We start from the raw sequence: 20,593 nt of genomic DNA, 5'->3' as shown, positions 1-20,593 counted from the left end.
AGAACTGAACACACTTAAATTTGAGATACAATTATGTTGAAAGAGTTTCCAAGTGGCGTTGTCGTTAGAGAAAGTGGGGCAGACAGAAGAGTTGGATGAAAAAAGTAATGAGATTGCATATTACATTATTACAGTTTTTTTTTTACCGAGTAAATTCTTATATAGTAATGTCCCACAAACAAAATTATAGATGACACACACATCCCTATATGGACAAGGAAAACAAGAAAAGGGACAACATAGAAAGTTAGTAGTCACACATACATTGCAAGCTCTTCTTCCCCTAACTTTGGAGATGGCTACAGTTGATCTCTGGTATTACTTACTGTTTGCTCTCTCTCTCTTCACTCATTGTCCTCTTTGTGTTACTCTCTCCCACAACAACAAAAAATTAAATAATGAGGAGAGGCTAATTAGAGAACAGGGGAGAAGTTGAGCCGGGAGGTGTAAGTAGCTTTGGGAACCCAGTTACTGGGGATGACGTCGGTGGCGGAGAGTGTCTTGTTGTTGGACAAAGTGGTGAGCTTGACGGAGAATGGTCCCTTGAGTGGTCCTGCCACGATGCACCAGTTTGCTCCCCATATGTGCTTCATCGCTATCCACTCCTTAGACCCGGCCTTGATAATTCAACATATACGAATCTAAGTAAAATTATAGAACAATGTGACATTTTAAGGCAATGGTGGAGGGAGATCAAATAACGAACGAGAAAATATATATTACTTGACGAATGTGCATAGAGCCAATGTCTCCTTCACCATCTTCATACTCAATTAGAAGAGATAGCCAATAATCAGTTGATCCTGCGTTCACATGGAACGCTATGTTCTTCCCTCTGTATTTGCATGCCGTTCTGTTTTTTTTTACAAAACAAATTACAAGTGTAAGTGTTTTGTGTCAGAGATCCATAGATGTGTGTTGTGTAGTCAATGGTCAAACTACGGGACCATCGAAAAAAACAGAACGCCGTTAAAGTTTATTTGTTTTGTTTACTCCTCCCATTCCCAATGTAAGAAAAAACCAAAACATGTACACATTTAATTTGTTGGTTAGCATTTGGAACTTGGGAAGTCAAATAAAATAATAAGTTGGTTATTTAGAGCGCGAAAAGGTACCGGCGGTAGAGGATGTTTAATAGACCACGGTTGCGGATGACGCCGTTATGGCCGGGAATAGCCATATGGCCAAAGGCTGCACCACTGAGGTCGAAGTGAGTGTGTTTTGCTTTAGCAGATGGTCCTGACGGTGACTGGTCGGTAACAATAATGGTGACCGCTCTCTTAGAGCAAATGGTCTTGTCGAGACACCTGACCTTGTAACATGCACCACAGCCTTCGCCGCTCTTGAACAGAATCGGACTCACCGCTCCAACTCTAGCCTTGAAGGGCTTCACATCCACTAGCGACCCGTAACCACAAGCTCCTCCTGCGCGGTTTCATTAATTTACAAGCCCTTAACATTAATTATTAATTGCTGATTGAGTTCGCAGTAAATTTTGATTTGTTACATCAAAACCCAATCACCAAAAAGAAAATTATGTAAAGAGATGTATAATTACCGCTGCTGCCGTCGCCCTCGGGACTTCCGTACCAGGTGGCGGTAGCGGGAAGCCAATGAGAGGCTGGCACGTGTTGACTGGAATGAGCCAATGGCGGAACAGAGGCAGAGCCGCCTCTTAAAAGGTGGAGGAAGACGTATAGTACTGTCGGGAAGATGACCGGAAGGAGCTGCATTTTGACCGACCGGGGTGAGAGACTAACCCAAGAAAAAAAAAAGTGGGGAGGAGTGAGGGAGAGAGTGTGGAGAAATCGTTGGTTAGTTGGTTAAATATAGAGAAGAAGGATGATTTAAGAAGTCTGCAAAAACGGAAAAGTCTTTGGCATCAAATAGAAAAATGACGATGATGTCCTTGAAACATTTTACTGAGGGGAGATGCGGACCTACACTGACCAGTTAGGGCCTTGATATAGCACGATCCCGTAGGGTAAAGGTTGTTTGTGCTATTATTAGCTCTCTCTCATTTCCCTTTTTTTAAAGCCAATCTTGGTTGGTTGGGACAAGATTCTTCCGTTACTCTTACACTTCTACTAGTTCCTTCTCTCTTTTGTATGGCTATGTAAAACTATATATGACGCATTGACAATGGTATATTATTGTTATCGGTTGGTTCTTTGGGTTTAGTTGATGACATAAAACAGTAACATTAGGTTTTACTGTTTGTTTGTGGTATAGCTAAATTTTTGTCGTTTTTGTAATTGGTAACTATAGGAGGTAACATTCGAACCAATCAAAGTCTATGTATTTGTTTCAATGTGAACTGATCACATAACAAGTTTGATTAGTATATATAGTAGAATATCATAGATTGTTTGAAGATATGAGGAGGATATATATTTAGATGTAGATATAAAAAAAATGGTAGATTTTTTTTTTTTTGGTTATATGCAGTAGATAGTAGTACCATTTAAAATTAAGGAACTACCATTTGACCAAACAGTCAAAAATACTACAAATCTGTTCTTGTCCATCTTCATCCCTTATTTTTTTCCTTCTCTCTTTCTCACCACTGATTCAAAAACTCTAATTAAGCTTTTAACCACCGTCATCAAGACCAATACCCACCATCATTGCCTCTTTCTTCATTCTCCACCTTCTTTATATCCTCCGACATCGGGCCAAACCTCTTTGATACCATCAACGATAGTGTCATCATGTTTCTCTGCATATTTATGTGTTTGTTCTCCCTTCAACAGCCAAACATTTTCATCTTTATTTCACAGAATCTTAATTTTTCTTGGAATCTCCGTCAGTCATTTGTTTTCAAACACATTTTTTTGTATTACACATTATTTATTAAGATCACACTTAATTTTTTCGAAATACATATTTTTTTTTTGTCAAAAGCACAATACGTTTATGATTTTACTACGACATACTATTTTGTATTAAGTATTTTTACAGAATACAGTACGCTGCTACATCTTTTGTCTTTTGTTTGAAGACAGTTTTGATTTTTTTATATCACTAAAAAAAATATTAGTTTCTAAAATTTTCCGACTTAATACTATTTTCTTAATTCTTTTTGAGTCAAGTGCTAGTTACTAATATTATCATTCTTGTTTTCAGTCAATTCACATATATATATATATACATTTTACCAATTTATTTTGACGTCTCTAATAACTTAACTACAAAGTCTACAATATGTGTGTACTATTTTTCCAAAGAAAAAGAAGAAGATTAACAATAACACCCCATATTTTCATGCTTATGAAACATATCTCATATGGTGAATCATCTTCTAACAAAACTCTTTCTCTCCCAGGCGATAGAATCGAGGAACCCTTACCGCTTCTCTCTTCCGACGCCGGTGAAGTTTTACTTTGCCGGCGTCGGGACTTAATCCGGCTCCCTTCTCCCCGCTCTCGCTCTCTTTGTTTTGTTGTCTCTTTAGTTTTACTTAAGTTTTTATTCCCCTTTAATCCCTTTATAACCCCACCCACTCACCCACCTTCAACCACCAATCTGAATTCCAAAGAGACCAACTGCTGGCCGGAGCTTCCCAGCCCTTACCTGCTAAAGGACTCTTTCCCGGAGATGGTATTTGATGACCTAGCTATTGTCAGATCTGGAACTTCGATTCACCAAAAGGAGACCCCATACCAGGCTTCAGAGATGGCGGAAGTAGATCTTCTTGAACCATCGGTTGCGCCGTACCTGGTGGGGATGTCGACGGCGCACGACGGTCCTCCCACCCTGGAATCGAGTTCCTGTACCGGAGATCTAAAGCTCCTAGGGTTCCATTCTGTTACCTTAAGCTCCGCTTTAATCCTCCAACCACCATCCCTCTCCTCGCCGGAGATGACTGAGCCCATGAATCCGACATCCGCTCAACCTGGCCGCCGCTTGAACTGTCCGATACACCTGCTTGAGAAACTAGGTTTCCCACTGTTGGGCTCAACAACTCTCGGCCCGTTAAGGTTTTGGAGCCCATTATCAATAGATGTCGCAATCGTTCCTCCTCTACTTTTATCCAGGTTTGATCGGAATTCAAATCTTTTCCACCCTAGGCAATTAGTGTGTAGACCTATGGAACCATTTGTTCGAAGACTGCATTTGGAAAGTAGTTCACCATTGTTGCTAGTTTGGCTAAGGATTTCTTTAGGGAACCTGTTTTTAGATATACTCATTGATTCGGCTCTTGAAGACAAAAGCCTGAATGAACTCAGCATTATTATCCAGACCATATGGCGCTGTGATTACCGACGTATCTTCACGCTCCCTTCACCATCTCGACTGCTTACTATAAACTCTAAAATGCAATATTTTAACTTTGTGAAGTATCCTCCTAAAACTCTAAAGATCAGTGGCATTATGATCCCAACTCCAAGGAGTGGGAGTTACCACTACTTCTTCCTGAGTTGCACACAGAACCCAACTACCCTGTCCATCGCTCTTTTTACCCTCAACCAGAGCACTTGCAACCCTGCTCATACCTTTGCCAAGGTTCTCCTTCGGGTAGACATCCTCATTACGGTGAGGCTTCAAAACTTGGTTTCCTTAACGCTGCTTGGTCTTAGATCCAAGACAGTGGCCACCTTCTCTTCCACCGACTTGTTCTTGGAAGTTACATTGATATTGCTTGACCTCACAGGTTCTATAACCCTTGACAGGATTTGGTCCATAGCTCTCAAGACTACAATCTCGATGACCATATTTATCTATGTATCTTTGTTATTTTGGCTTTGGGAATGGCCTTTCTTTGTTGTTTCTTTAAACTATGGTTCTTAATTATCTTGTATGTGGTGTTCTATTTTAATGGAATGAAGCATATGATTGTTCAAAAAAAAAAAATGGAAACCTATCTCAACCCAACCCTTCACAAATATAATCTATAAGAGATTGATGAATGTCGTTATTAGGAGATCCAGGAATAATAATAATAATATTAAGTGTATCTGATCTTTTTCTTTTATATGATAAGATTGAAAATACGGAATCTTGATGGCCAATCTCTTGTCCACAACGCATATTTATCATTCCAGCACTCAATTGAAGATACTATTATTATTCTTTTTAACTGTTTCCAAGTTTCGTATTTTTTTAAAGTCAACGACCAACCCATAGGCCATAAACTCAGTGCTGCCATTATTTGTACTTGATTTTCTTACATACCGCACATGACTCCCCCACAGTCCTTACTTTTGATTATTCGACCTTATACTTTACTTATCTTTCTAAAAGCTTACAAGAATGATATAGTTCTCTTAGATACAAAATTCGAAAGGAAATTTTTTTAGCAGTGGATCAATTACAAACTCCAGCTTACAAAGTTTGAGTGTGACATAATAATATTAATTGGTGGTTTAAGCGTAGTCACAAAATTATTATTATTATTATCATTATAAATATGACTGATCATGTTTTGCCAGTCATTGCATGACCCATATAAAACTTTGCAGTTCTAGGGTGAGTTGCCGGTCGATAACTCACGTTTTTTGCCCTTATAAACCTAACAAATCCATGGTGCTACTGGTTAGGCTTTCTTAGGTCCTGACATGAGATCAGTTGAGTTCTTTACCTCCAAAATCGTCCTACAACTTAAATTGTTAATGTCCCTTGGGTCTCTAACTCTCTATGTTGTTCACGTCAAACCATGTACGTATGACATTACTTCAAGGTGAACTCCACTTTTGACTGAGGTTAGTGGTCAATCTCATTAAAGAGTTTATCATCAATTCACATCTTTCAATATATATCATGCATGAGTGTCCACAGGACTACATGTAGCATATATATTGCTATATGTATACAACTTAACTATATTTAAGCATCTACATTGGATATGAACGTACATCTAGAAAATGTGAATGTCCGACTTACACGGATAATATATAAGTTAATTTCTTAACAACCAGTATGAATACTGACTGGATACATGTATGCATACGCATGTGTGCATTATGAAAGTCTAGCTAGTGAAATATATTATTGACAAATTATAACTTCATTACAAAAAAAAAAAAAAAAAAAAAAACCCAAAACAAATGAGAATGCTTTAGTTAAAGTGGAAAAGTCAAAATCGAATTATTGAGAATGACAACAAGAAAAAGATGTTACGTAATTCACGAAATTACAAAGTCACATGAGCTGATGAGAGCATCAATAAAAACAGTTCATATGGAATCTTACAGTTCACATCACATTCTCAATTAATTACTTCCTTGACATAATTTACACAATAAGACTTTTATCCGATATCTTCCCATGTGCCCAGTACCACTGCTCATGGTCTTCAATTATTTTATTTGCTTTATTTAATCCCATTTTTGTTTAATTTTAAATCGAATATTATTATGTGAACAACACCTTCATACGAATCCATCCTTAATTAGTAACGATGATTAGTTATTCTATGGTTGGTTAATAAGTTAATAGTATAAGAGTTTTCAGATTTTTGATAATTAAATAAGGCAACCAAGAAGATTTGACTAAACCAGAACCTGATCATACCGACTAGCATGCAGGATTGAAATCTTGGTTAGACCAAACAACGCATCGTGATTGTCAAAATCAATTTTGAACTAGTTGCTATATATATATATATATATATATAGAACCGGTAACAACAGGACCAAACCAACCAACCCATCATAATGATATATCATGGGTTTTGTGGTTTTTAACCATGATATAAGAAGTCTTTTAGAGTCTTTTGATTTGTTTTCTAAATTGTTTTTGAGTCTTTACAGGTTTTTAGCATGGAAGGAGCAAAATGGAACAATTTGGATGTTTTGGAGCATAAATCTTGAAGAATCAATTTGGTCTCGGATGAAAGCAGGAGCATCGACCGACACCAAGATAGGAGGCATCGATCGACACTCATCTCTGCCGACTCAAGACCCAAGTTTTGGAAAATTTACAAATCTGCCCCAAAGTTTTCCATATTTGCAACATAAGTCCCTGACGTGTTTTAGGACATATAAATAGTGTTTTTAGGTTTTCCAAACCCTTAGTTTTATTCTAGAGAATTTTATTTTTTTGCAACCCTGTGAGATTTTGAGAGCTTTTGGGAGAGAGATCTGAACTGCTTTGAGAGAAGAATTCTTAAACTCCTTCCTTACTCTTTTAATTTCAATTGCTTATTATTCAGAATCATGTTTTGTTCTTCATTGATTATGTCTGAGTAGTTTGCTTGTTAGGTTTAGGGTTTTTCACAGGGATTTTATGAATTATTAGATCTGATTATTTAGGATTCTTTATCTTGCTAGATCTTCATCTTAGGTTGTTCTTCATATTAATCCTTGATTGGCCATCTAGAATTAATACTTTAGGAAATTAAATTGATATGAGAATATAATTAATTTTCCTGATAAAACCTTTTGATGAGCAAAATTATTTCTTGCAAAGAGATTTGATTTAATAATTTTGTGAACAATCTAAACCTGATTTTATTGCTGATTTTTAACCTAGAATTTTACAAAGAGATTTGGATTTTCTGGTTTTAAATTTAGATAATATTTGCAGTGAGAACTGATTTATTTTACAAAAGTGTTTAGAGTTCTAGATATGTTCTTAATTGTTTGAATCCTAATTTATTGATTGATTTATAATTCATAATTTCCTGAGAAATTCTCTAGACCTAGCTTTTTGATCTTCTGAATTTACAACAGCTTTTATTTAATATTTTGCATTGCTTTTCTTTATTTAAATCAATTTGTTTAGCATAATTGAAAAACTCTATAATTTATTGTGTAGTCTTGAGTCCTTGTGGAATTCGACCCCTAAGTACTGCAGTGATCTCTTAATTTGAGAGAGTAGCTCTAGGGTAAATTTGAGCATATCAAATTTTGGCGCCGTTGCTGGGGACTCTTTGATCTACCATTAGATTTGAGTTTTTGATTTTGTCTAGATTTTTTCTTTTTATTTTCAAACTAACACGCTTTTGTTTTCTTCTCCCTTGTGTGTTTCAGGTGTATGCCTAATAAGCCTAACACAAGGAGCAACAAGACTGGTCCAATTCTGAAGCTTTCAAACCAAGAGTTGGGAAAACTTGAGCGTGAGAACCGAAAAGCAGCCAAATCTCTGAAGATGGTTAACCCAATCATTCTGATGCGAGATGAGGATGGTGCTCTGAGGGATCAAGAGGGCCACTTGCGCAATGAGCAGGGCCAAAAGATTGATGCTGAGGGCAATGTGATTGCTGAAATTGCTGTTGTCGACGAACCAGCTGATGGTGTCGACGGTGTCGATCGACACCAACCAGGTGGCATCGATCGACACCCACCTGCAGACGTGCGTGGAGCTGCCAACCACGTACAGAACCCAGTTCGACGACAGGAGAACAACCGGGACTTGATCAGGACCATTGCTGACTACAATAGGGCTGATCTGGTGTATGAGAACCGGTCTGCTATTGTTCCTCCCCCTTTTCAGAGGAATGATTTTGAGCTGAAGCCTGCTTACTTTCAGCTAGTTGGACAGAGACCTTTCTCTGCTTTGCCTAATGAGAAGCCTCTGGACCATATTGAGCATTTTGAGGATCTTGTGACCAGTATCAAGGCTAATGGAGTGACTGAGGACTTCATATTCTGCAAGCTCTTCCCATACTCACTTGCAGGAGAGGCATCTCAGTGGTTGAAGCAGTTGCCAGCTGGATCTTTGACATCTTGGCAACAAGTCAAAGTGGCTTTCCTAAACCATTTCTATGATGATGCAATGTCAGATGAGTTGAGAGTCAAGCTATCCACTTTCAAGCAAAGACCAGATGAAGCTTTCAAGGCAGCTTGGGTGAGATTCAAAGCTTATCAGAGGGATTGTCCACACCATGGTTTTTCAAGGGTACAACTGTTGAGTATCTTCTTCAGAGGGTGTGACTGGAAGTATCAGTTAGCTTTGGATGCTGCAAGTCATGGGAACTTCAAGACAAGATTTCCAGAAGATACTGAAGTTTTGATTGAGAATTTGGCTTCTAGCAATAGCACTAAGGGAGCAGATGCTGAAAGGAAGAGATTGCATGGAGGATTTGATTCAAACCAGTTAGCTTCTGTTAATGCTAAGCTGGATTCAGTGCATAATCTCCTTATGGGTAAGAAATCTGTTCATTTTTCTGCTGAGGTTGAGACATATGAGCCAGAACCTGATCAAGGACACCAAGAGGAGGATGTGAACTATGTGTATGGAAATCAGGGACAGCGGTTTGGAACTCAGCAAGGCAATAGACCTTACAGTGGGAACTCTTCAGGCTACACTTCCAAGCCAGAGTATCAGCAGCAACAACAGAACAATGGCTATACAAGGACATATGGGAACTCATCTTATCAGTCTCCACCTCCTAAGAATTCTTCAGAGAGTAGAATGGAGGCCATGCTTGAGCAGCTTCTACAAGGACAAGATAATCTGACAGTGACATTCAATGGAAAGATTGACAATGTCTACACTGAGCTGAATGGGAAGATAGAAGCATTAAATGTTCATGTTAAGAAGCTGGAGGTTCAAGTTGCACAGACTGCTGGGTCTGTAAAACGGCAAGAGAATTATCTTCCAGCAAGAACTGAGTCAAACCCCAGACATGCTTGCAATGCCATATCTGTGAGGGATGAAGATGCTGTTGAAATTGCTTCTGCCGAGCTGGGTGAAAAATCGAAAAAATTCTCGGTTTCAGATGATGGTGTCGATCGACACCACCTAGGTATCGATCGACACTCATCTCAGACGGAACTAAAAGCTGCGAAATCTCAGGTTCCAGCTGCTGAAAGGGTCTACAAGCCTAAGGTTCCTTTTCCCAAGCCAAGAAAGTCTAAGCAGGAGATGGAGGAAGCTAGATGCAAGGCAATGATGGACAAGGTGATGATTGAGATGCCATTGATTGATGCAGTGAAGCTTTCACCACCACTAAAACGCTATGTAAAGAGAATGGTATCCAATGGTTTGAGCCCTGAAGAAGGAGCACTGCTTACTAAGGATGTCAGTGCAATTCTGTTAAACCAGCCTTCACAGAGGAAGAAGGAGAAGAACCAGGAGGTGGTTGTCTCTAAGGAAGTGAGTGCAATTATTCAATGTAGGACTGCAGAGAAGTTACCAGATCCTGGAAGCTTTGTCCTTGATTGCTCAATCTCAGCAGGAAGGTTTGCACACTCACTTTGTGACCTTGGCTCTAGCATCAACTTGATGCCACATTCTGTTGCTGTGAGACTTGGGATGACAGAATTCAAGCCAACTCAGATTTCTCTTATCTTGGCTGATCGCTCCCGAAGAATTCCTGAAGGTGTTTTAGAGGACATTCTAGTTAAGGTCGGAAACTTCATGATTCCCACTGACTTTGTGGTGCTGAAGTATGATATAGAGCCTAAAGATCCTCTCATCTTAGGAAGATCTTTCTTGGCTACAGCTGGTGCAGTCATTGATGTGCAGAAGGGACACATAACACTGAATGTGGATGGATTGAGTATGAATTTTGAGATGGATAAGCTGAGGAGGGCTCCTACTATTGATGGACAGACTTTTTCTCTTGAAAAAGTTTCTGCAACACGAGCATCAGGCTCAGTGTCGATCGATGCCACCAAGAGGGTATCGATCGACACCCCTCCACGACCGCGACAAAGCTTGTCCAAAGCTGATGCTCCAAGTCAGAAACCTGTTCCCAAACAGAAGAGTCATCAATCCACACTCCAAAGCCCTCAGGTAAGGCAAAGGTACACCTCTCCTTCTCCTAAACTTCCTCCTATCATCAACAAGAATTTCAAAGAGAGAAAAACTGTTTTGCAGTTAACCAAGCCACGAGATTATCGTAGAGCGCTTGTTTCTTCTGTTGATGATTTTGCAGGACATAAGAGAGGCAAACCAATCCCTAAATCCCATCCTGGTCCTGTTCCTCACATCCTTGGCAGACCTCATGCACCTAAAGCTTATACACCACCTTGGATGAAGAGGACTTCAATGCCATGTTCTGCTCCTCCAGGTGCCTGAGCTCCAGCACAGTCAAGCTAATGACTGAAAACAAGCGCTTAGTGGGAGGCGACCCACTGGTAGGTTTTTCTTTTTCTTTTGCTTTTGATTTTTATTTATTTTATTTTATTTTTGCTTTCCTCTTACTTGATAACACTGGGGACAGTGTTGTTTAAGTCTGGGGGAGGTTAGTTACTAACTATGTTTTCTGTTTTTGAGTTTCAGTTGTGTCAGTCAAAACTATAAAGTTTGAGTCAAATTTTTCAAAATTTTTCTTTTTATCTTTGGGAATTATGATCTTGACTAATGATTTCTCTTATTTGGCTAACACTCTAATGATTATTTGTTTATGCTTGATCTCAGAACTGAAGCTTAGAAAGACTATGAGCCTTATCAACAATCCTGAAAACCCTTATTCAATGGATATCTGATTGATCTAATGCTGTCTCAACTTTTATCAGGATTTTAACCGGACTTAATCTCTTACTTTGGGGTTGGAAATCAGTGGACTAGACTTCTTCTTCAGGCCATACAAGACAGTGCAATTTTTCAAAGTATGTCTCCCCTCTCTCTTCCCTTCAGTGCTTTAAAAAAAATATAAAGAGAATAAAATATGAGATGATTTTGATCAGTTTAGAGAGGTAGGTAAATTACCAGTGACCTCATTATTCTACTCTTGAGTCAAATGATCACACAAAGCTTGGAAGCGAGAGGTAGGTAAATTACCGATGACCCCGGTATTCGCTTACACCTTTGATTAGAAGAAAAAAATAAGAAAAGAGAGAAAAGAAAAAAAAATGGAAGTGAGAAAAGGGAGAGGAAAGGAGATGTAAGAAGAATGTCTTGGCCTGAAGAGAGTCCATGTGTCACTGATCAATACACCCAAGGTAAGAATTCACCTTATTTGTGCTTTAATATTGACTAATGAGATGACAATGGAGATTTCAGAGATTCCAAAGGATTGTGGGATTTGAGTAAGGAATGTCGATGCTTATCATGGTTAAGTATAAGTAGTAAGTTCTTGAGTCAGGTAAATGAAGAGTGCAAATAAGAATCATTATGCAGTTGAGTGAGTTCCCAGTTTTCAAACCTCTTTCACAGGTCTAAGTTTCTGTTTTGCTTGAGGGCAAGCAAAGGCTAAGTCTGGGGGAGTTGATATATCATGGTTTTTGTGGTTTTTAACCATGATATAAGAAGTCTTTTAGAGTCTTTTGATTTGTTTTCTAGATTGTTTTTGAGTCTTTACAGGTTTTTAGCATGGAAGGAGCAAAATGGAGCAATTTGGATGTTTTGGAGCATAAATCTTGAAGAATCAATTTGGTCTCGGATGAAAGCAGGAGCATTGACCGACACCAAGATAGGAGGCATCGATGGACACTCATCTCTGCCGACTCAAGACCCAAGTTTTGGAAAATTTACAAATCTGCCCCAAAGTTTTCCATATTTGCAACATAAGTCCCTGACGTGTTTTAGGTTAGTTACTAACTATGTTTTCTGTTTTTGAGTTTCAGTTGTGTCAGTCAAAACCATAAAGTTTGAGTCAAATTTTTCAAAATTTTTCTTTTTATCTTTGGGAATTATGATCTTGACTAATGATTTCTCTTATTTGGCTAACACTCTAATGATTATTTGTTTATGCTTGATCTCAGAACTGAAGCTTAGAAAGACTATGAGCCTTATCAACAATCCTGAAAACCCTTATTCAATGGATATCTGATTGATCTAATGCTGTCTCAACTTTTATCAGGATTTTAACCGGACTTAATCTCTTACTTTGGGGTTGGAAATCAGTGGACTAGACTTCTTCTTCAGGCCATACAAGACAGTGCAATTTTTCAAAGTATGTCTCCTCTCTCTCTTCCCTTCAGTGCTTTAAAAAAAATATAAAGAGAATAAAAGTTGAGATAATTTTGATCAGTTTAGAGAGGTAGGTAAATTACCAGTGACCTCATTATTCTACTCTTGAGTCAAATGATCACACAAAGCTTGGAAGCGAGAGGTAGGTAAATTACCGATGACCCCGGTATTCGCTTACATCTTTGATTAGAAGAAAAAAAATAAGAAAAGAGAGAAAAGAAAAAAAATGGAAGTGAGAAAAGGGAGAGGAAAGGAGATGTAAGAAGAATGTCTTGGCCTGAAGAGAGTCCATGTGTCACTGATCAATACACCCAAGGTAAGAATTCACCTTATTTGTGCTTTAATATTGACTAATGAGATGACAATGGAGATTTCAGAGATTCCAAAGGATTGTGGGATTTGAGTAAGGAATGTCGATGCTTATCATGGTTAAGTATAAGTAGTAAGTTCTTGAGTCAGGTAAATGAAGAGTGCAAATAAGAATCATTATGCAGTTGAGTGAGTTCCCAGTTTTCAAACCTCTTTCACAGGTCTAAGTTTCTGTTTTGCTTGATGGCAAGCAAAGGCTAAGTCTGGGGGAGTTGATATATCATGGTTTTTGTGGTTTTTAACCATGATATAAGAAGTCTTTTAGAGTCTTTTGATTTGTTTTCTAGATTGTTTTTGAGTCTTTACAGGTTTTTAGCATGGAATGAGCAAAATGGAGCAATTTGGATGTTTTGGAGCATAAATCTTGAAGAATCAATTTGGTCTCGGATGAAAGCAGGAGCATCGACCGACACCAAGATAGGAGGCATCGATCGACACTCATCTCTGCCGACTCAAGACCCAAGTTTTGGAAAATTTACAAATCTGCCCCAAAGTTTTCCATATTTGCAACATAAGTCCCTGACGTGTTTTAGGACATATAAATAGTGTTTTTAGGTTTTCCAAACCCTTAAGTTTTATTCTAGAGAGTTTTATTTTTCTGCAACCCTGTGAGATTTTGAGAGCTTTTGGGAGAGAGATCTGAACTGCTTTGAGAGAAGAATTCTTAAACTCCTTCCTTACTCTTTTAATTTCAATTGCTTATTATTCAGAATCATGTTTTGTTCTTCATTGATTATGTCTGAGTAGTTTGCTTGTTAGGTTTAGGGTTTTTCACATGGATTTTATGAATTATTAGATCTGATTATTTAGGATTCTTTATCTTGCTAGATCTTCATCTTAGGTTGTTCTTCATATTAATCCTTGATTGGCCATCTAGAATTAATACTTTAGGAAAATAAATTGATATGAGAATATAATTAATTTTCCTGATAAAACCTTTTGATGAGCAAAATTATTTCTTGCAAAGAGATTTGATTTAATAATTTTGTGAACAATCTAAACCTGATTTTATTGCTGATTTTTAACCTAGAATTTTACAAAGAGATTTGGATTTTCTGGTTTTAAATTTAGATAATATTTGCAGTGAGAACTGATTTATTTTACAAAAGTGTTTAGAGTTCTAGATATGTTCTTAATTGTTTGAATCCTAATTTATTGATTGATTTATAATTCATAATTTCCTGAGAAATTCTCTAGACCTAGCTTTTTGATCTTCTGAATTTACAACAGCTTTTATTTAATATTTTGCATTGCTTTTCTTTATTTAAATCAATTTGTTTAGCATAATTGAAAAACTCTATAATTTATTGTGTAGTCTTGAGTCCTTGTGGAATTCGACCCCTAAGTACTGCAGTGATCTCTTAATTTGAGAGAGTAGCTCTAGGGTAAATTTGAGCATATCACACAACATTTGAAATGTGGAGTGTTTTGTTACATTCATCCAACAACTTATGGACTATGGAGGCAGCTGACGAGATCCTGTGCGCACTACAAGAAATGAACGGGTTTTCTTCATCGAAAAGATTCCGACAAAAGTCCAACAAATTTCTGACGGAATACTTACGTCGGAAAGTCTGACAAGTTTTCGACGAAATTTGTCAACAATATTTTTGATAAAATATTTTCATCGGAAATATCAAGTAAAAGAAAAAGAAACAATTTCTTGATTTGTCAACAATATGTACTTGCAATGTTAAAATTGGCTAAAATTGATTAAGTACATGCATGAACCTAACTACTCCATTCGAAATGAGAAAACTTGTTAAATTGTTGAATTTACAAAAGACTAGTATTTCCACAATGTATACGATTTCTTTATACGTTTTGAAAATTTACATTAACTTTTTTGGTAATAAATGTCTTGCAGTAATTGTAAATTATTATGGTAACGATATACTCCATCCGTTTCAAAATATAAGATGTTTTGGAGAAGTTTTTGTTTCATAATATAGAATGTTTTCAAGCTTCTATGCAACTTTTAGATTAGTTTAGTATTTTATACTATACAGTATTATTTCTGATTGGTTGAACTTGTTAAAAGTAAAAATTTCTTAATCTGCATATTTTAGTTAAAACATCCTATATTTTGAAACGGCGGGAGTATATCTCTGAATTGAACAAGGAAATTTGATAATTAGGCCAAGAATTAGTACTAATTGTTATGTTAAAAAATTTGTAGACCTTACGTTAATTGTGTGTAGTAGACTAGAGTGATGATAAAACCTTTTAATTCTTCTTGCCAAAATCAAGAAAAGATAATAGTAGTAGTATTTGATTTTCAAAAATATTCACATTTCCAATAGTTAGGCAAACAAATCGCCATATGCTTTTTTGCGTCTTTAATACCATTTCTCTCATATCATTCATATCGCTAAGAATCTGAAACTTTCTTTGATAATTTTTCATTTCCAATGACGACTAAGCATCTCAGACGACTCAGACCATGGGAACCTTCAAGTTCCGACTCGTCTTCTTCTGAGAAAGAAGATGAACTCACCATGGACGAGAAGCTACAATCTCCTACCGCTTCTGATGTTGCTGCAGCCACGCCGAAGGCTTCGTCTGAGAAGAAGAAAACTGTTTCAGCTAAGAAGGCCAAGAAGAAGGAAGTTTGTGTTTCCGGCGAGGCTAAGAAGCGGGAAAGTGAAGAGACTTCAACCGAAGATGTGAATGCCGCAAAACGAGCCAAGAAAGATGTGAAGATGCCAAATAATCAACGATTTTGGAGTGAAGAAGATGAGATCCGTGTGTTGCAAGGAATCCTTGCTTTCAAATCTCTAACAGGAAAGACAACGACTGAAGACAAGAGTGGATTCTATGAATTCATCAAGGATTCTATCAGCGTTAAGGTTAGTTTGTCTCAGTGCATAGAGAAAATTAAGACAGTGAAGAGGAAGTTTATGAATAAATGGAAGAAGGATAAAAAACCTGCTTCTACGGAAGCTCATAATCTGAAATCTTTTGAATTGTCGAAAATGATTTGGGGTGTGGATGATGCTGAGGAGTCAAGGAAGAATGAGGGGATTAAGAAACTAGAAGAAGAAGAAGATGTGGTGATTCTTGAACAAAGACAAGATTGGTTCAACAACTCGTTTTTGTTTCGACAAGTTGCAAGTCTTGGCGTGAATGAAGATTCTCTGAAAAGAAGATGGAGTTCGGTGGACACAGAGAAGAAGAAGATGGTTGAAGATAAATGGAGAGTCTTGCAATCCAAGGAACTTGGACTTGTGTCGCAAAAGTCAGAGCTTTTGCATGAAGTGGTTGCTCTGATCGCTGAAGGAATCTAGCCATTAGATGCAAAATGTCTCTTTTTTTTGTTTGCAACTTTGGATTTTGTTTTTCTTGATTCATTGGAATTTTCCTATCTAAGTTTCTGGTTTATGTTATGACTCTGCTCTGGGTTGTTTCTTCTATGTTAAGGTTATTGGCTTGTCTTTACTAAGTTGAATCTTGTCTTTGGATTTTGATCCCTGTTCAAAGTGAAACTCAAGTGTATTGGTTTTACTTTATAATCTTGCGTTAGGTAAGAGACTTCTTTGTGCATGTGGTGATCAAAGGTGATTATGGCCGTATAATAACCCAAATATTTAAAACGGGTTTAACAAATGAAAGAGACTTCTTTTGTTGTCACTTAACAACCCAGAGAACATGTATGTATTATTATTTTTATTTTTTTCTTATATTTGCTTAATGAAGATTCAACATTTGAAATGATGCTTAAACCTAAAAGAGTGGAGAGAGATTTACATTGATCACATAATTTTTATAATCTAGGAACAATATCTCCAATATGTATATGTGAATTCAGGATTTACAAGAGATAATAGTGAAAGAGAAAGTGAAAGAAACAAGAAGCCAAAGTAAATGCACACATGGATAGGGAAGACTCGTTTGCCATATTCTTCTCACCGGTTTGCCCTTTCATTAATCCTAACGGTCCAAGCTCCCGGTTTGGGTCCATACATGGGTTCTCCAACAACGTATGGAGGCGGCTGTCGAGCGTCCTGCAGGAGTGCAACTGTGCTTACATTGTACTCGTCGTCACTTTCATAATGAAGGTGAGGGTGAGGTCCAAGAGCTTTGAGCAACATTGCCAATAAAACTGATAGGCCCTGCAGATAAAGCAAAGAAAAGGATGTGGAAACGAAGCAATTTTAGAAGCTAACGTAAAGTTGGATTTTGTTGCTAACAGTTAAGATACCTGGACACACACGATAGCGAGACCTATCCACTTGCAGATCTTGAAGTTCGACTCAATGAATTTAGAGAAATGGTGGAAAGCACCACTTGGATCCTCAGGAAAGTCCTGGTGAAAGCTTCCAACAGATTAGAACCATGGGCGTGACAATAGAGAGCCTCACAAGAAAAGAAAAATACCTCTTTCCAGTCACGGTTTAGAAAGATATCGGCAACCACACCGCCCTCAACCATAACTAGCAAGACAATGAATCCCATATACTGAAGCCAGTCGATGTGCCAACAAACAGATACACATAAAAAAGAGAAACACAGGAATATGGATAGGCAAATCTTACAAGAGTCCTAACTAAGTGATCTCTTCCCTACGAACTAGTCCATGCTTATTATATATATAGTTCAGTACCACTCAGAAGCTAAGCAAAACAAGAACCCACCCTCGAATAGCCAGAAACTGCTCAGATACATAAAGATTAAAAAAACAGACCAAGGAACAGGGTGATCAGAATCAGGCATCAGCAAAGGGAAGGTCTCCCATTTGTTCTTGCCATTGTCTAATAAGCCAAACAGCGTAGAGAATCATGGCGATCCCAACCATCCCAATTAGGGAATTCACGAGCTTCAACATGGACTGTAAACAACTTCTCACGATTCTCACCATCCTCTTTTTTTTTTTTTTTTTTTTTTTTTGTTAATAAATCACCCAAAAACCTTAGACCGAAGAAGAGACCGACAACCCAACAACAAATTCGAAGAGAAATCGAAAAAAGAAAGAGAAATTTGTGAATCCCTCTCTTGCTCCAGATGTTCTCTCTTTCTCCTTTCTAAATAAACACCAAAAATCGTAAAGTTTAGATTTTTATGAAAAAGATAGATTTTTTTATGAAAAATATGATATTTAAATCGTTTTTATTTTTTGAGATAAAGAAAAGAAAAAATAGAAAAAAAAAAAAAAAAAAAAAAAACCAGACCTGATAGAGAGACACAGAGTAGAATTGGTCTCCATGGTAACTTGAAAGCGGCTTGGCTATGAATATGATTCTAGGCCGATGGGTTTCCTTCAGTTGCGGAACCACGCCCGTGGCTAATGTTTCCGACCGAAGACATTCGGAGTTTCGTGGTCTCTCCTCTACTACCACTTGTCGCCCTTCTCTCAGATGCTCTTGTCTCGAAAGCAAAGAAGCTACTCAGGTGCGTTTCATCAGATTAGGATAAAGTTTCCCGTTTTTTTTTTTTTTTTTTGTTTACGACTGTCGTTTTTGGTGGCAATTCTAATTCCCAAGTCAAAAGGTGCTTTTTTTTTTTTAGATTGAACAGTTGGGGAATGAACAAGGTGGGTTCTCGGTTTTGGCATCAGAGATTCCATGGGAGCATAGCAGCATATGGAGCACGTTTGCTCTTTACATCTTCTCTCTTCATATTCCTCTCAGTTTTGGGGGTTTATCCATTGTTGCCAACATACTCCATCAGCAGGTTCTTCATCCTCAGACCCAAGTGAGTCTCTTTTCCTTTTTTTTTTCTTCCGGAAGCTTTTACATTTACTAGGTAGAGAAGAATGTCCGATATCTAGTTGAATTGTTCTACACTTTAGAGATGAGTTATATATTATGTACTTCTTTCTGTGGTTACATTTACAGCATGATTTCCTTTCAGAGAATCAGAGTAGTAAGAGCAGAATGTTCGATATCATGTTGAATTGAATTCTTAAGAAATGAGCAAACGGCAGAAAGATTATACCGCAGTTTAGTTTTCTACATATGTGAGATGCATTCATGAGTGGTGATCTGTATGGCCTTTTGATTCTGTATGGTGGTTACATTTCATGAGATGCATTTGGTTTTTTTTTTTCGTGTTTGATTCATGATGCTGTGGCTTCAATGTACAGGTGCTATCACTTGTGGCTCTCCAAATGGTAGAACTTGCAGGGACAGTGTTGCTGCTGAGGGCCACTGCGAGGCCTCAATTCAAATCAATCAACTTTCTTAAGGGTAATAATGACTCGAGGCAAGGAAGAAACTGGGTGGTTGGCTCAGCCTTGGGTTTGGGATGTCTTGTGGCTTTTATCTTCGTCACGTCGCTTGTTTCTGATCAACTCTTTGGTTCTATGGTATCCCCAATAATGGCCTTATCTCAGATCTCTACCATATCTCTGCGAAAAACCGTTTTTAACATAGCAGACAGAAGCAATGTGTTTGAATCTCAGGCTGCGCACGAATCAGAATTGGAGAACATAATGGTGAGCGGGGATGTATCAACAAGGAGCGGGTGTTTTGCTCTCTACTGCGTTGTCGCTCCCATCCTGGAGGAGACAGTGTACAGACGGTTTCTGTTAACCTCCTTAGCGTCGAGAATGGAATGGTGGAAGGCACTAGTGATCAGCTCAGGAGTATTTGCGGCAGCTCACTTGTCAGGTGAGGATTTTGTGCAGCTGTTTGGTATAGGGTGCGTCCTCGGGACATGTTACAGCTGGTCAGGGAACTTAGCATCGTCAGTGCTCGTCCACTCCTTGTATAATGCATTGACACTTGTCCCTTACGTTGTAGCCACCCACGTTTAGATGACGTAACTGAGAAGGAAAAAAAATAAAAAGGTTCCAACGCAATCTTATCTTTGTTAAGACGAAACAGCGTATAAATCGTGTCCGTGTGTGTGTGTTTGCAACAGCTGATCTGTTCCTTAAGAAGCTTTAAAGATAGAATCTTTCTGCCTTTTTTTTTGTTTGTTTTAAGTTTAATAAAAGTGTATTTGACTAAAACAACACAAACCAAAAAGGATTTGAGTGTATGCAATGCAAAGATGAGAGATCTACCTGTCTTGAGCTGTGTGACATATAAAAATCAGAACTTTTCAAACGTATTTTTTAAAAAATAGTTTGTTCTCTGATATCTAAAGGCCAAAGCCCAAAGGGGTGAAAACTGAAAACGAAAGAGAGAGGAGAGAGAGGACCAATGGAGGAGGTGGTCCTGCTGCCCTGATGAGGACTGCACAGCTGGCAATTTTCACCGCAAACATCAAACGGTTCTGTATCTGACACGTGTAATAACCTAATTTGGATGGACGCACCAGATGATTCAATTAACTGGCTAAAACACACAATTTACTAATAACTTAATAATTTATTTTGTTCAATTCAACATAGAAAAAAGGAAAAAAGATGGCTAACTACACGAAGTATTGGAGAATGCATGATCACACATACCAAGTATAATATTGTATCTTCAAC

The 20,593-nt window shown here is 37.8% G+C and overlaps 3 protein-coding genes and 1 pseudogene across 7 annotated transcripts; 2 read left to right on the top strand and 2 right to left on the bottom strand.

Moving 5' to 3' along the window:
• Positions 1-91: 91 nt before the first annotated feature.
• LOC104766751 (expansin-B1) lies at positions 92-2,078 on the bottom strand. 2 transcript variants are annotated; one of them, XM_010490693.2, is made up of 4 exons: positions 1,559-2,078; positions 1,116-1,425; positions 724-853; positions 92-617 (listed from the first exon to the last, which is right to left on the bottom strand). In XM_010490693.2, exons 1-4 carry the CDS (start codon positions 1,731-1,733, stop codon positions 414-416), a joined length of 819 nt encoding a protein of 272 aa, XP_010488995.2. In that variant the 5' UTR covers positions 1,734-2,078; the 3' UTR covers positions 92-413. The 2 variants fall into 2 exon arrangements, with proteins under 2 accessions (XP_010488995.2, XP_087344632.1); XM_087488506.1 differs by having other exon boundaries at positions 92-641; positions 1,559-1,842.
• Positions 2,079-15,427: 13,349 nt separating this feature from the next.
• On the top strand, positions 15,428-16,716 carry LOC147927443 (putative transcription factor At1g61730). Its single transcript, XM_087486780.1, has one exon. It carries the CDS (start codon positions 15,585-15,587, stop codon positions 16,458-16,460), a length of 876 nt encoding a protein of 291 aa, XP_087342906.1. The 5' UTR covers positions 15,428-15,584; the 3' UTR covers positions 16,461-16,716.
• Positions 16,717-16,915: 199 nt separating this feature from the next.
• On the bottom strand, positions 16,916-18,170 carry LOC104747781 (tetraspanin-19-like; annotated as a pseudogene). Its single transcript, XR_015582637.1, has 4 exons — positions 17,854-18,170; positions 17,551-17,715; positions 17,375-17,479; positions 16,916-17,285 (listed from the first exon to the last, which is right to left on the bottom strand). The product of XR_015582637.1 is annotated as a tetraspanin-19-like (transcript).
• Positions 18,098-20,078, top strand: LOC104748907 (uncharacterized). 3 transcript variants are annotated; one of them, XM_087489258.1, is made up of 4 exons: positions 18,289-18,561; positions 18,679-18,864; positions 19,256-19,477; positions 19,574-20,078. In XM_087489258.1, the coding sequence occupies exons 1-4, from the start codon at positions 18,400-18,402 to the stop codon at positions 19,925-19,927; spliced, it is 924 nt and encodes a 307-aa protein (XP_087345384.1). In that variant the 5' UTR covers positions 18,289-18,399; the 3' UTR covers positions 19,928-20,078. The 3 variants fall into 3 exon arrangements, with proteins under 3 accessions (XP_087345383.1, XP_087345384.1, XP_087345385.1); XM_087489259.1 differs by having other exon boundaries at positions 18,297-18,561; positions 19,552-20,078; XM_087489257.1 differs by having other exon boundaries at positions 18,098-18,561; positions 19,256-20,078.
• The last annotated feature ends 515 nt before the right edge of the window (positions 20,079-20,593 follow it).

The sequence above is a fragment of the Camelina sativa genome, chromosome 15, assembly GCF_030686135.1.
Source record: "Camelina sativa cultivar CO46 ecotype springtype chromosome 15, ASM3068613v1".
NCBI classification, from domain to species: Eukaryota; Viridiplantae; Streptophyta; class Magnoliopsida; order Brassicales; family Brassicaceae; genus Camelina; species Camelina sativa.
Note: the sequence above shows the minus strand (reverse complement) of the source record. Positions and strands in the feature narration are given on the sequence as shown.

Bases quoted from the DNA above. Each gene is read 5' to 3' on its own strand.
- LOC104748907 (XM_087489257.1), top strand. From the start codon at position 18,400: ATGAATATGATTCTAGGCCGATGGGTTTCCTTCAGTTGCGGAACCACG. The intron at 18,562-18,678 runs GTGCGTTTCATC...TTTTTTTTTTAG, and splicing joins AAAGCAAAGAAGCTACTCAG to ATTGAACAGTTGGGGAATGA. The intron at 18,865-19,255 runs GTGAGTCTCTTT...TTCAATGTACAG, and splicing joins TTCTTCATCCTCAGACCCAA to GTGCTATCACTTGTGGCTCT.
- LOC104766751 (XM_010490693.2), bottom strand. From the start codon at position 1,733: ATGCAGCTCCTTCCGGTCATCTTCCCGACAGTACTATACGTCTTCCTC. The intron at 1,426-1,558 runs GTAATTATACAT...GAAACCGCGCAG, and splicing joins CGAGGGCGACGGCAGCAGCG to GAGGAGCTTGTGGTTACGGG. The intron at 618-723 runs GTAATATATATT...TGAATTATCAAG, and splicing joins GCTCTATGCACATTCGTCAA to GCCGGGTCTAAGGAGTGGAT.
- LOC147927443 (XM_087486780.1), top strand. From the start codon at position 15,585: ATGACGACTAAGCATCTCAGACGACTCAGACCATGGGAACCTTCAAGT.